General features: G+C 40.8%; 1 protein-coding gene across 2 annotated transcripts; it reads left to right on the top strand.

The window, feature by feature from the left end:
* Window positions 1-4,579: 4,579 nt before the first annotated feature.
* LOC119269916 (signal recognition particle subunit SRP72-like) lies at window positions 4,580-13,691 on the top strand. 2 transcript variants are annotated; one of them, XM_037551850.1, is made up of 6 exons: window positions 4,580-4,763; window positions 4,860-4,996; window positions 6,452-6,831; window positions 7,084-7,180; window positions 7,290-7,577; window positions 12,516-13,691. In XM_037551850.1, exons 1-6 carry the CDS (start codon window positions 4,634-4,636, stop codon window positions 13,473-13,475), a joined length of 1,992 nt encoding a protein of 663 aa, XP_037407747.1. In that variant the 5' UTR covers window positions 4,580-4,633; the 3' UTR covers window positions 13,476-13,691. The 2 variants fall into 2 exon arrangements, with proteins under 2 accessions (XP_037407747.1, XP_037407748.1); XM_037551851.1 differs by lacking the exons at window positions 4,580-4,763; window positions 4,860-4,996 and adding an exon at window positions 6,296-6,336.
* Window positions 13,692-14,491: the final 800 nt, after the last annotated feature.

Genomic DNA, 14,491 nt, shown 5'->3' with positions numbered 1-14,491 from the left:
CTTCCCTCTTTTTTTGTTTCGTTTTACCTTTTGTCTTTTCTTTTTATTTTATTCTTTTCTGTTTTAGTTTAGTCACACTTTATTTTAGTTTTTATAAAATATGACCATAGCTCCTAAAATAAGGTTTCAGAACATCCCTCTACCATAAAAAGTTTGGTGGTCAATTAAACTAGTTTAACATTTGTTTATTATTCAAAATCATTTGAATAATTGTTTGCTACGGTTTTATTCACTTTAGAGTATTTAATCATTTCATAAAAGTGTGATTCCTCCACCATAATTGATTATGATTTATTTGCTACAATTTGAATATTTTTTATTTGACAATTGAAAACTTTTATTGTTTGACTTTAATTGAAATTTGAATTTGGCTCGGATCTGAACTAACACGAGATTAACAACAGTAATCGTGGTGACGTGGCATCATTACCAGAGGGTTACTGTAGCTTGATTATCTGGGCGTCACAGGAGTATTGCTTGCACAGTACACTTTTTACGCAAAAGAAACCATGTTTCCCGTTTTCATCAAGTATATGCATTCTTTCGTGATCTGCGAAAAAAAGAGAGTGAGCTATATACCATAGCAGTGCCCATGCGTTATCACTACAATTTGCACTTAAACACTGCACTACAATATACTATGAGTGAACTATGATCTCATTTTTGTGATTTGAACCCCTTTTTACTTGAGAGCATATGAGCGAAAAGCAATCTGCACTATCCAATGGCCCTCCTTTACTCTTCAATTCAACATCTAAAATATTCAACATTTCAGCACAAGTGAATTTCAATGTCATTTGAACTCGGCCTAAGCTAACAATTCGCTTTGTGCACGACAATCCTTTCAGTCATACATGCTGACAACCCAGGACTAAAATATACATGACTAAGTCTATACAATGTATTCATGTGTTCACATTTAGAATGAAAATGCTACTATTCCATCCATTTTATTTCATGTTAACTTTGCCTTTTCCGTTTCAAGTAATTTATGTTTTTCTTCAAATAGTTTATGAAAAGTATATAACTTCGAAGTCCCGCAGCAACGCGCGGGGCATCATCTAGTATGTATAGTTCACCTAGAGATTACTTCATCTCACGTGTGGCTAGATCCCATCTACTTTGATCTACGAGGAGCTAACATGATACCTAAGTGTTATACTCAGTGCCACGACACCAAGGAGTTCATCTTATTCCTCATCAACCCGCTTTTGCCATTATGAGTTCATCTAGATGGCAGTCATCCTCTGGGCCAGTGACGTCGATGTGTCGCAACAAGCATGGCATCTTCACCCGGGCATCAACAATGGTGTTTAAAGATAACATATTGACCCAACATCTTGAAGGCTTTAGTTTTCCTTGAAGCGTCCAACCTCATTCAATGCATATTTTGAGTTTTTAACAATTTTGTCATCTTGTCAGATTGCTTGGAGGTGTCTCCAAAAGAATTGGTTGAAGGTGGTGACCATATTCATGAAGGAAGTGGGGGAAACTATAGCTACCGCGGTGGTTCATGAGATCACCGCTCAAACATGAAGCTTCACCGACACTTCCATCAGGATATAAGATCAACTAATGTCCATATGCTCACCGCGATGAACATTTGAGTGCAATCAATTAAAAATTCTATATGAAAATGACACCGAACTCCATTCTTTTGTCAAATCCTTCCACTCGAACTATACATCCTACACCAAAGATATATAAGAAATATGAAAAAAAACTTATTTATGGGATGTTTGGACATTGGGAGCAAACATGATTCACAGACTAAACTCCGTACTTAAAAAGACGCTCTTAGGACGGCGCTTAAGCCTAAGCTCTAGGCGACAACAAAACCATAATTGCACTTAAGCCCACACTTTGGTTAAAAAAGCACAAGGTGATGATTGCACGCGCAATCAATGTCTAGAACTCATTAAAACCTTATTAAGTTGACCACACTCAAATTCCCTTCTTCTTGGTGTCTTGTACTCACTGTTCAAGAATGCACCCGATTAATCAGTTAACGGGCCAGTTAATCGTTACTCATAGCATGGCCGAATCGAATAACACCAATTCATCGCGTTAACTTGTCATGCCAATTAATTGGCCAGTTAGACCGATTAATCGGTTTTCATGCCGATTAATCCGTGCTGGCTCATTAACGGGTGGGCAAACAAAGCCCAAAATTTTGGCACATAACCCCTTCCGGCCCCATGCCGCTCCTTAATAGATAGAATTAATAATTTTACCTCCTCTCTATGCTTTTCATATGTGTATGGCAGCATATTTTGGTATACTACATAGCTGGGAACATGAGAGTATGGTATAATACATTAAAAAAATCTAGATATATGTTGGCAAGTTTCTATTCAATCTATCGGTTAATGGTCGATCGATTAATCTAGTTAATAGGCCGATTCACTGATTAATCGCTACTCCTAAACTGACCGAGCAGCTACCAGTTAACGATTTCTTGAATATTGCTTGTACTACTGAAGACCCTACATATCACTACATGGCTGCTTTTGCATATTTTGAGGAAAGCAACATAGCTTCTCAACAAAGCTCATGCTTTTGCAATGAACAATAGAAAATGTTTTTTTGTGAACGACGAATAAAACACATTGTTTTTAAAAATAAACTTGCAAATATATCATGGAAAATGACCACTTTAACATTTAAAGAAAACAAACCAAACAATGTAAATATCTGTTTGACATTGCCAAAACTGTTATTGCATAGACACACAAATGTAATGATTTTCGTGGGAAATAACAAATATGTGAAGACCTCGATAATTTAAATGTATTGATGTTATATGCAATTATAATTTACTTTTCATCTTAATGCACATTCGAGTTACCCAAATCACTTACATCTTTCTTAGTATTATGATAAAAAGCTTTTATATATTTTTATAAATGCCTAAAGGAAGAATACATGTAAAAACTCGATACCAACCAACCAAATCAAAAAACAACAGTAAAGAAGTATATGGCAATTCAATTATTTGGAACATTATATTTGCCAACGGAATATAAATTTACCCCGTCAATAGTTGCTATTGCTACCAATTCTTGGTCTGGGATTGCTCTCGCTTTAGGGTCAATCAATACGGTGCCTCATCAACTATCAAATGGAGTCGACCTCGCTTGGATTTCATGCGAGCCAGAGTAGGCTTGTGCATCACCCATAACCGTGGAGGGTCTCCTTTCACTGGTCCGGTCTCTTGCTCCCAATGATGCCATGGTTGCTAACCATCTTTAGGGCAATTTTGCTTGGACCAAATTGCCGCATGTCCACTCTCTCCTCTTTGCAGATGATCTTCTAGTTTGTGGGTAAGCCACTACTCAGGAGGCTAACATTATGGCCCAAATTAATCAACATTTTTATGCCATTTCAAGTCAAATTCCAAACTGGTCCAAATTTGCAATTATTTTTAGTGCCTGTGTCAATCAAGTTGTTATTATTGAGATTAAGAGCATTTTCATAGTTCTTGATATTAATAAAAACTTTACTCATCTGGGGCACCCTATTCCTTCTCCCTGCTAAAAACAGAGTTCATGCATATAACTTTGTTATTGATTTTTTTGGCAAAGTTTTCTGCTTAAATGGCAACATGCTTTCACATGTAGCTAATATGGAACTCATCAAATTTGTTTGTTTTTCCCTCCATCCCTGTCTACTATATGTCAAACATTTTGTCCACTAAGAAAGTTCTTGCCAAGCTCACTTCTATTATTAAGAACTTTCGGCGGACAGAAATCAGGGAAAGCAATTCGACCATAAGTCTTTTTGTTTTAGGGCATGAAGGATATTTGCACCTCTAAGCAAGAAGGGGATGGGTATTAGAAATCTCCAAGCCATTGATGAAGGTCTCATTCTTGTCGCTTATTGGAGACTTGCTAGCTCTCTGAGTTCCCATTAGTATCTTGTCCTCAAATCCAAAAAAATGTTGAATTCATCCATTTGGACAACCATTCCACTACGCAAAAAAATTGTCTTCTGGTCTTCCATTCTCAAAATTATGTACTCCCTCGGATGGTTGCAGATATCTTACAAGCGTAATATTTTTCTTCAGGATTTCTTTGCAGGATATGCACTTCCAAATACACTTACAAATTATTCAAGATGACCGCCCTAATATTTTTTTTAAATTTTTTTCCTTTCGTTTTTTTAGACAAATAAGTTGTCCAAGTCTGGTTCAGTCTCCCAGCCCAAAAATAAGAAGGAAAACACGAGCGTGTGGTGTGTCCAGTGGTGAGCGTAAATACGCAGTGGCTTAGGGAATCGAAACCCGCTACACGTATTTTCAAGCCAGGCCCGTTAGAATGTGCAAGAGAGGCAGTGGGGAGCTGGTGGGGAATTCGACCTGAAATCAGCATAAAAACAGTCGTTTTTGCTGCTAATTCTGCACTGGGTAAAAACAACAAAACACGTGTCGACATAGGACTGGACAAAAAATACAGCCTAAACCAAATACAAAATCAGACGGCCGAAAGTTAGACACTCCCGAAGCAAAAGGAGCGGTTTATACTAAATAGGAACAAAAAGGGGGATGGATTTGTGAAAAAGAAACAACTTGTCGCACTGGGGGTTTTCTCGCAGCCTCCGCCCTCCTCGTGAGCCATCTCCCCCCGACCTCCCGATGCCGCCCAAATCCAAGGCCGCCGCCGCCGCCGCCGCGGAGCCGGTCTCCGTGGAGGACCTCTTCGCGGCGCTCCACCGCCACATCGAGGCCGGCGAGTTCCCCCAGGCCGTCAAGGTCGCCGACCAAGGTCAGGCACTAAATCTCCTCCATCGCCTCTCCCCGACGCGCCCCCCGGTGCCCTGCCCTACCCAGCACTGATACATACACGCCTGTAATTCTGCAGTTCTCGCGGCGTCTCCGGGCGACGAGGACGCGGTGCGATGCAAGGTTGTGGCGCACATCAAGTCCGACGCGACGGACAAGGCGCTCGCGGCCATCCGCGCCGCCGAGCGCCTCCCCATCGATCTCAGTTACTACAAGGTGACGCGAGCTGATCCTCTCTCTCCCGTGGTAGTTGCGCTGGATCCGTGTGTGTGGACTTGGTTTCGTGACTGCGTGGATCAGTAGTAGGCTGCGGTTTTAGGATCTAGTAGTACTAGTAGTAGCCAGATCTGTTTGTGCTTATGCCCGAAGGTAAAATCTGGCGATCTGGGCGAGGAAACGGAAAGTTTGTGAAGCAAATCATCTTTGAAGCTTCCAATGTCAAATTTAGTTCAACCTTATGCTGTCAGCATACGAAGTATTTTCTTGGAGAACAACATTGCATAGCAAAAGTGTGCCATCGAGATTCGTAACATGGCATGATTATTGGCTTGCCTCGTACTACTTTTTCTTAGAGAAAATTGTTTCATGCTACTGATAAAATCCACGTGCACTTGTTCACTTGCAATGCATACTATTCCAGGGGAGGGAAGGGAAAGTTTGTGAAAGGTTGATTGGGGTATGGCAAGAACCTGTGGCACTGCAAGCTAAATATGTGTGCTGAAGCATTTTTTCCATTACACTTCTCTTAACTTCAGTTTAGAATGTGAGATTCTAATGAGTACACAATGTCCATAATTGCATGAGCCTTTATACAATTCTCTTTTCTTTGTCTGTTCTGATACTGAGCAGCTGTAACTATTTCTTAGGTCAGACTGGTGTGGTAAACACGGTCTTTGGCACCTTAATTGATAATAATTGCCATCCACTTTTCGAATCTTGACATGGTCACCTCTTTTGATTTCTTGTATGGCTTTATGATCTACCATACTGTGTGTGAAGCATTAGGTGACGATGTTTTATTCACCAATCAATGCAGCCTAGTTGATAGCTAGTTTGGCAAAGTGTTTTATTCACCAATTTTTTAGAGTAGATAGAAGTAGAATTGTCGATGAGCTACGATTGTATTCGATTCTCAATGAAGTGCTGATCTTTGACATCGGGATCCTTACTTTCCTATTTTTTTTTCTTATTTGAATTGTTCTATACAACTCCGCCTATGTCTTCTAGGCATAGCCGGTCCCAAGCCCGGGTAAAGGAGGAGGGTTGTGATAGGCTTGGCGAGCCAACGTAAAAACTAGCCAGTCCCATAGGTATGAAACCCATTTGAGCGAGAATAGTACTAGGATGGGTGACCTCCTAGGAAGTCCTCGTGAAAGGGTTTCATATCTAAGGGTTGTGATAGGCTTGGCGAGCCAACGTAAAAACTAGCCAGTCTTTTGGGTATGAAACCCATTTGGGCGAGAGTAGTACTAGGATGGGTGACCTCCTGGGAAGTCCTCGTGAAAGGGTTTCATATCTAGCCTACCCCAACTTGTTTGGGATAAAAGGCTTCGTAAGTAAGTACATTTGAATTGTTCTATACATTTCGAAGACTGAGGACATTATATTCACTGGCTATAAAATAATAATATGTGCAAATGTGCTAAGTACTACTTCTATATCTATGTTCAGGCATACTGCTACTACAGGCAAAACAAATTGCAAGAAGCTCTGGATATATTGAATGGTCAAGAAGAAACAGCTGCTGTTCTCCAGCTGGAATCCCAGATCTATTACCGATTAGGAAGAATGAATGATTGCATGAGTAGCTATGAGAAGCTCCAGAAGTTCAAGGTTGACTCAATAGATCTAAAGATAAATATCATCGCTGCTCTAGTTGCTGGTGGAAGGGCTCCTGAAGTTCAGGCAGCCATGAAGGCGCAAAAGGTTGATCTTACCACTAGAGCACTCAGAGATACTAGGAGCTTCGAGCTTGCATATAATTCAGCTTGCACCTTGATAGAAAATAAGAAGTATTCAGAAGCTAAAGAGCAGCTGGACTTGGCGAAAAGGTAATTTTTCTGGTGAACAATTCGCTCATTGAAATGATAATCCAGTGAACATCAATTCTCCTGTAATATTAGAGGCTTGGCAATCATTAAATATCTTATTAGGTCATAGTTCCAAGTTGTTTCACTCTTTCCCATAAACTTAGGTTTCTATTTATGGATAGGCCACTCAACTAAGAAAGTTATGCAATGCCATTGGCCAGTCTATTAAGCTCCTACAGTTAGCTATACTTTAATTTCTTATTTTATTTGCAGAATCGGGAAAGAGGAGCTTATGGTGGAAGATTACGCAGAAGATGAGATTGAATATGAATTAGCTCCTGTATCTGTTCAACTTGCTTATGTACAGCAGGTACCTAAATCTGGTTCAGTTCTCTCTATTCCAAACTTTATTGAATCGTATTATCGTCCTATCTGTATTTTGATCTACAAGTACTTAACTTTCCTGTTTGTATTTTCAGCTACAAGGACAGACTCAAGAAGCCATGGAAACCTATGCCAATATGATAAACAAGAAATCAGGAGACCCCTCATCACTTGCCGTGGCAACAGCCAACCTTATTTCAGTAAAAGGTACAAAGGATGTTGCTGATGGCCTGAGGAAGCTTGACCGGCTTGTCGAGAAGTCGACAGCGCCGAACCAGTTGCAACTGATCGAGAGCCTTGAATTCAAGTTATCTTCAAGGCAAAAAGAAGCCCTGTACTCTGCTCGTGTTCTTTTGCTCCTCCATGCAAATAAAATTGATCAGGTTTGCATATTTGATCCATTTCCTGTTTACCTATTTCTGTATTAAAGTTAATGTTTGTTTTCATCTATCCTGCCCCTGAACTTTTAGAGCCTGTTTATTAGAGCTCCAGATCCTCATTTTACAGCTCCCTGCTCCTGATCCTCTTAGAGTCCACTCCTATGAGGATCTGGATCAGCTTTACAAAATTGTTTGGCTATCAGTTGGCTCCTAAAACATTGATTTGTGGGTTTAGGAATAAATAGACCATACTGCCCTTGATTGTGATACTTTTGTTACCCCTCTATGCATATACGTCCGGCATACCATGACATGTTATGAACATTAACATATCATATAGGAATAGGAATAGGAATATTGTGTGGAGTGTTAGTTCAACAATTCATTTTGAGCTTTTCTGAAGCATCATCTCATGTTGATTGCAATTATGAACCATCACATGTGTGTGCTACGAGTGGTCTCATGATTATCACACAACAACAGAGTGGTGTATGTATTTATCTGTAGCAACTTTTCCAAGTGTATATAATGAACATGATCAATCTAAATAGATGAAATAAAATGTTCTACCCATAGTTGTGTGGGAACAAAAAATAGTATGACATCAAAATACTCCCTCCGTACCTAAATATAAGTCTTTTTAGAGATTTCACTATGGACTACATACGGAGCAAAATGAGTGAATCTACACTCTAAACTATGTCTATATACATCCGTATGTAGTTTGTAGTGAAGTTTCTAAAAAGACTTATATTTAGGAACGGAGGGAGTAATTCACAACATCTAGCCTGTAGATTCAGCAATTGCCTTTGCAAGGTCATCACGGAACTTATCCATTGACCTATCACTCGTGCTTGATGTTGATGAGTCTGATGCATCTTTAGAAATACTCCCTCCGTTCCTAAATGTAAGTCTTTGTAGAGATTCTACTAGATGGACTACATACGGAGCAAAATGAATGAATCCACACCTAAAATGCATCTATATACATCCGTATGTAGTTTATAGTGGAATCTCTACAAAGACTTATATTTAGGAACGGAGGGAGTAATATATTTCCTATACCTCGTCGGTATTGTCGGAACATAGTTAGGATTCCGATCAAATCTATGAAAATGCTTATCAGTCATACCATGCTCCCTTATGAAATTGTGCAAAACCATGGTTGCTGCAACAATCATCTTTTGCTTGTACAATGAGTAGCTTGGCATCTTGAGAAGAATTCGCCATTTCATCTTCCATACACCAAAAGTTCTCTCAATGACATTCCGAATACTTGAGTGCAGATGGTTAAATTTTTCTTTCTCGCCACTAGGAGCAACACCTCTTCGGAACTCAGGAACGTGATATCTTTGGCCCTTAAATGGTGACAAATAGCCTGGACGATTTGGATAGCCAGCATCAACTAGATAATATTTTCCTGAAATATAGATGTGTAAGTCAAAAAACATGAAATAGATGCAATAATATACAATCTGATATGAACATAAAGTAGAAAAATACCTTCCGGAGGATGCAGAAAGACATCTTTATCTGCGTCTAATGCATGATAAAGCACACTTGTATCATGCATAGCACCTGGTTGGCCAATAGACGCATATGTGAAGTGCATGTCAAAATCACATACAGCCATCACATTTTGAGTTGTACTACCTGATCTGCCAATATATCTAATGACATCCTTAGGCTTAACAGTTGCAAGTATGTGAGTTCCATCAATAGCTCCAATGCAGTCTTTGAAATGTGGCCACATCCTCCTATCATTTCTGATTCTACCATGAACAGCAGAGAAGTTTGGATCTTTTGGTCGCACAAAATCTTTAGACATCTTTACCAAGCAGCGCAGAACAAGATCAAACTTTCTACTGATTGTGTCACCGGAATGCTTGAATCGATTTTGCGCTCCCCGATTTGAGTGACATCCACCACAGATGTACAAGAACAGTGCTAGAGCTTCAAAAGTACTCATGCGTAGTTGATTTTGGACCATACGTACTCACCAAAAGATGATGCAGATTGTGAAACATTGTAGAATTCATACAAAACATGCGGTGGCTCTCCCCTGGAGTGCTCAAGGTGTCTTTCACCCAGCCATTCCACTGAGAATTGAAGTCCTATGTTCATTCTTATCCAAGTAGGTCGTGTGATACTTTTCAACAACAGTTACAGCAGAAGCAAGATTGCTTATCATCATTTCGTGTAGGTGCATCAGCTGTACATCTTCGTCATGCTCTTCATTTGAGTAATTACTCCCTCCACTATCACTTTCACTTGAGGACATCTATGCATATAACATACATGAGACAATTCACATTGAGAAACGAGTCGATGGCAATAATGACATACGTAAATAGGAATAAGATTCAAATGACTGTATTCATATAGATAATTTGTGACAAACCGGACAGGGTCTTACAAGCCAAATAAATTACTAAATGCAACTTGAAAGATAGGAGTGTTGAAGGCATACTAATAGGAATGCCTTAACAATTACAACCAAAATATCATAATCTATTTGCCATTCATGGCATTATATTTCCTTTTAAGCCAGTCAAATCGTGCACGAGCATCAGGTATGGTCATAGACATTTCCCTTTGCTTCTTCTTTATGAAAGTTTCAGAAGCAATGAAGTGCTCATTAGTGCCAATGGCACCACCACATTCTGTAACCAGAGACATGACATCTTTGATGGTACAAACAGAGGCATCCTCTCTCTTTTGACCAATGGATTCAATGGCTGCTTGCGACTTCTTGCTCAGCTCAACAATTTCTTTCAAATGGTCTTGCATGATCATAGAACACTCCTTGACTTTTTTCCTTTTCCGTCTATAGGACCACCTGCTCTTTTTCCTTTATTATTAATAATTGGCAACTCATCTTCCTCCTCACTTTCTTTGTCATCGTTCTCATCTCCATGGTCTTCAGCATCAACATTCTGAGGACTTTGAGGCAACCTACAATTAGCAGGCCAATGGTGTTCACCAGTGTTGCGCAAGTCTTCAAAGATCTTGGCCAAAAGGTCCTCATTTTGAAGTCCAGCCTTCTGAAACCTACTACAACCTTGGTATTTCTGTCAACGCCAAGTACTAAACGTTAGGCGTCCACGGATAGTGAAGCATTTTTTGTATGTGCAGAAAATAAATGACTAGTACCTCACTTTTTAAAGATTTTTCCAACGCTCAGCAGAAGCTGTAACCGTTTGCTTCACAGAATCCCAGCCTATACCTGTCTCCTTTTTCAAACTCTTCCAAATGTAGTACACACTTTTTAGTTTATCCCATTTGTTCTTAAACTGTCTTTTGTTGTACTGTATTCCAGTCTTCTGGTAAAATTTATCAGTCACTGTCATATACCCAGTATTATTCATATGTGTATTTGGGCGATTTCCAGCCTCAACTTGTTACTTGAACAACTCACAAACCAAGCGAGTGTGTTCTTCATTCCACTCAGCAGTTGCTTCCATTGCTACTGTTTTCGGCATAAATTCACGTAAGCAACGGTAGCAGCTGCTAATAAAAATTAAATGAAGTTGGAGATGCACGGAACAAGTCTGCTAGTATTATTACTAAATACTAATACATATATGAAGGCATAAGTACCTCACAATAAATAAATTAGCTAGTACTACTACTAAGAAATCTGATAGTACGTCTAATCTATTATTTAGGGAAGCGACTCATTGGCAGCATATATATATATATATAAAGGAACAGAACGCACTCACATTCAGTAATCAGCTAGTGAGAGGCGTACATCTGCACTTCTACCAGTTATCTACAGCCAATCTGATATCTATCTTGAATATATATGATTTTCTATGAAACCGAGTTCCTCAATCAATCTTGGCACATGTCGTGTTGGAATTTGAGAGGGGATGGGAAAATCTTGATACAAGCAATGGGGACAGGTGAACATGAACCAATCTATAGCCTAGGGTTTGGGGATGGGCACCATACCTTAACACAATAAATGGAAGAAGTGAGTCAGCGGTGTAGCAGGTCGCCTTTGTCGGTCTCCGGTGACGGCCGTGGCTGCCGTCGGTCGTGGCCTCGGTGACGGCCGTGGCTCCCGCCAGTCGCCTCTCTCCGTTCCTCGTACGATCGTATTTTCTCGGAGCCCCGGGCGTTCGGCTCTGCTCCCTCGATCATACAAAATCTGAGTGCAGGAGCCGTACCGAACACAGCCTTATTTGCTGTACTTGTGAGACATTTATATTTTCTTTCAGTGAGCTCATGTTGAATTTTAGCTATAGTGGCATGAGTCACATCGATTGTAGTTGGGGAACCAGTGAGAAATAATTTTTTCACTGAGAACTGGTGGAAGGTCTGCTTGATTGGTTAAGTCAACATCATTGGCCTCACTAACCTTTTAGTAAGGATATTCTTACAATGTTTCATTCTGCTTAGTAAATGCACATGTTTGCATCTATTCGCGTGATTGGCTTAGGCTAGTCATAGCGGGGAGTAACTTAGACTAGTAACATACATATGTTACTAGTCCATATTACTACCTTCATAGTGGGAAGTGTCATAGGTGTAGTAACATACATATCTTCAGTTATGGCTTTGTAGACTCATTTTGTATTGGGAACCGCTATGTGATGGTAACATATTATGTTACTCTGTTTGTCTCTCTCCTCTTTAATTACATGACATATCATCTTTTTTGCTTATGTGGCATCTATGTTACTACTTATGTTACTCCCACTATGACTAGCCTTACAGAGGTTCACAAGTAACATAATGAAACCATTTAATATGAAAATTCTCATCTTATGGCAGGCTCCGTTCATTCATGCGTATTTGGACTCATACATCCATTTGACATTATATTGTGGCTAATTTCATTATATTTCTGAGCCTAGCCTAGTGACCTATTACGTATTTATTTTTTGTTTCGTTGTACATACTGACATATAGTGAATGTGTTGTATATTTCAGGCACAAGAGTTGGTAAGTGGGCTGCTTGCTACGTTTCGAGACAATGTGTTCCCTGTTTTACTTCAAGCTGCAGTTCATGTGAGAGAAAAGAAGGTCCCGAAAGCTGAAGAAGTTCTAAGTCGGTATGCTGAGAAGCATCCTGATAATTCTACAGGAGTCCTCCTTGCACTCGCCCAGATTGCTGCCAATGCCAACCATTTTCAGATTGCTGCTGATTCGCTATCAAAGATATCTGACATCCAGCACATGCCTGCAACGGTTGCTACACTGGTAGCTCTAAAAGAGCGTCTAAATGACTCTAATGGTGCTGCTTCTGTGCTTGATTCTGCTATCAAGTGGTGGAAAAACGCCATGACTGAAGATAACAAGTTGGATATGTTCATGCGGGAGGCTGCTACATTTAAGCTCAACCATGGGCGTGATAAAGAGGCCTGTCAGCTGTACGAGGAACTTGTGAAGAGCTATGGAAGCACCGAAGCGTTGGCTGGGCTAGTAGCAACGTCCGCACGCACTGACCTTGCGAAAGCTGAGCAATATGAGAAGCAGCTGAAACCGTTGCCGGGTCTTCAGGGAATTGACGTAAAGAGCCTGGAGAAGACATCTGGTGCAAGGCATGTAGAGCAAGCCATGAAGGTTGATGCTCCCGAGGAAGTGAAGAAGCAAAAGGCTAAGAAGAGGAAGAGGAAGCCTAAATATCCGAAAGGATATGATCCAGCGAACCCAGGGCCACCCCCAGATCCCGAGAGATGGCTGCCCAAGAGGGAGAGGTCGACCTACCGTCCGAAGAGGAAGGATAAGAGGGCTCAGGTCAGAGGTGCTCAAGGCTCTGTGAGTAGAGAGAAGCATGATGCATCTGCTGCCAATGCCGGCGCCACCTCTTCAAAACCCACCACCTCGGCCAAGGCTCCAGAACCACCAAAGGGCTCCAACAAGTCCCGGAAGAAAAAGTCGAGGTCTTAGGCGGCAAAGTTGTCATGTCACAAATTAACAGTATACAAAGGACACTGTCCATTTTAGTACCTTGACTTGGAATTTTTGTGTTATCTGCATTGGATTGCCCTGTGCCGTGCTTTTAGAATCATGTTTATGGTGGCTTGAGATTCTAGACCGTTGCAAATTTTGTTAACGCTGTCTGACTTGTCTGGTTGAAATTCCATTCTTTACATGCTATATTAACTTTGCAATTCTATGGGCGCTCACTCCTCCGCTCGGCATTGATCTAGTGGCAGAGGCGCAATGCTCTCTCCAATCTGGCCTCCCCTGCAACCGGCCTCTACCTCAGTCCGTGGCTGTTGGGGTTCTAGCGACTCCTGCACCGACGGGAGACTCACTCGGCCTCACGTCCTCTGGCCGTTTTGGTTCTTCTCCATGGTGGCCTTGCCCACCGTGATCTGACATGGTTGTCCATGGTCGGGACCATGTCGCATCGTTAACGTCTGCCCTGCTCCGTCTACAGCCACTCCATCCCCGCTCTCCTCCTGCCTTTTGTGTTTGCTTGTGAGAGGAGGGTTGATGATGTTGCCGCTGTCGTACACCTTCTTCCCTATGGCTGGCCAGATCGACGGATACGCAACAGGCAGCAGATTGCATTTTATGCGAATATGCTTCTCCATGGATTTTTTTCATGAACAGTACTCCCCTAATATTTCTGCCCTTCAGATTGCATTTTATAATAGCTAGATGGAAAAAAAGGAAAAACTTACATTGGTCTTTGTCCACTCTGAATATTCTTGCTTCAAAATGCCCACTGTTCTATCGTCAGGTACCTATAGAAATATGAATCGGTCACTAGGTTTATGCAATGGATCATGATCGCTGATCATTAGACTTGGAGGACTTCGATGGTTTCACCTTATTTAGTTTCCTTTGTTTCTGCTCAACCGACAAACTTCTACCTGATGCATATGTACCCTATTCAAAGTCGCATATTTTGGTACCATGCAAATGATCATCTTATAAAATACCAGATGTAGTGC

The sequence above is a fragment of the Triticum dicoccoides genome, chromosome 3A, assembly GCF_002162155.2.
Source record: "Triticum dicoccoides isolate Atlit2015 ecotype Zavitan chromosome 3A, WEW_v2.0, whole genome shotgun sequence".
Taxonomy (NCBI): Eukaryota; Viridiplantae; Streptophyta; class Magnoliopsida; order Poales; family Poaceae; genus Triticum; species Triticum dicoccoides.
Note: the sequence above shows the minus strand (reverse complement) of the source record. Positions and strands in the feature narration are given on the sequence as shown.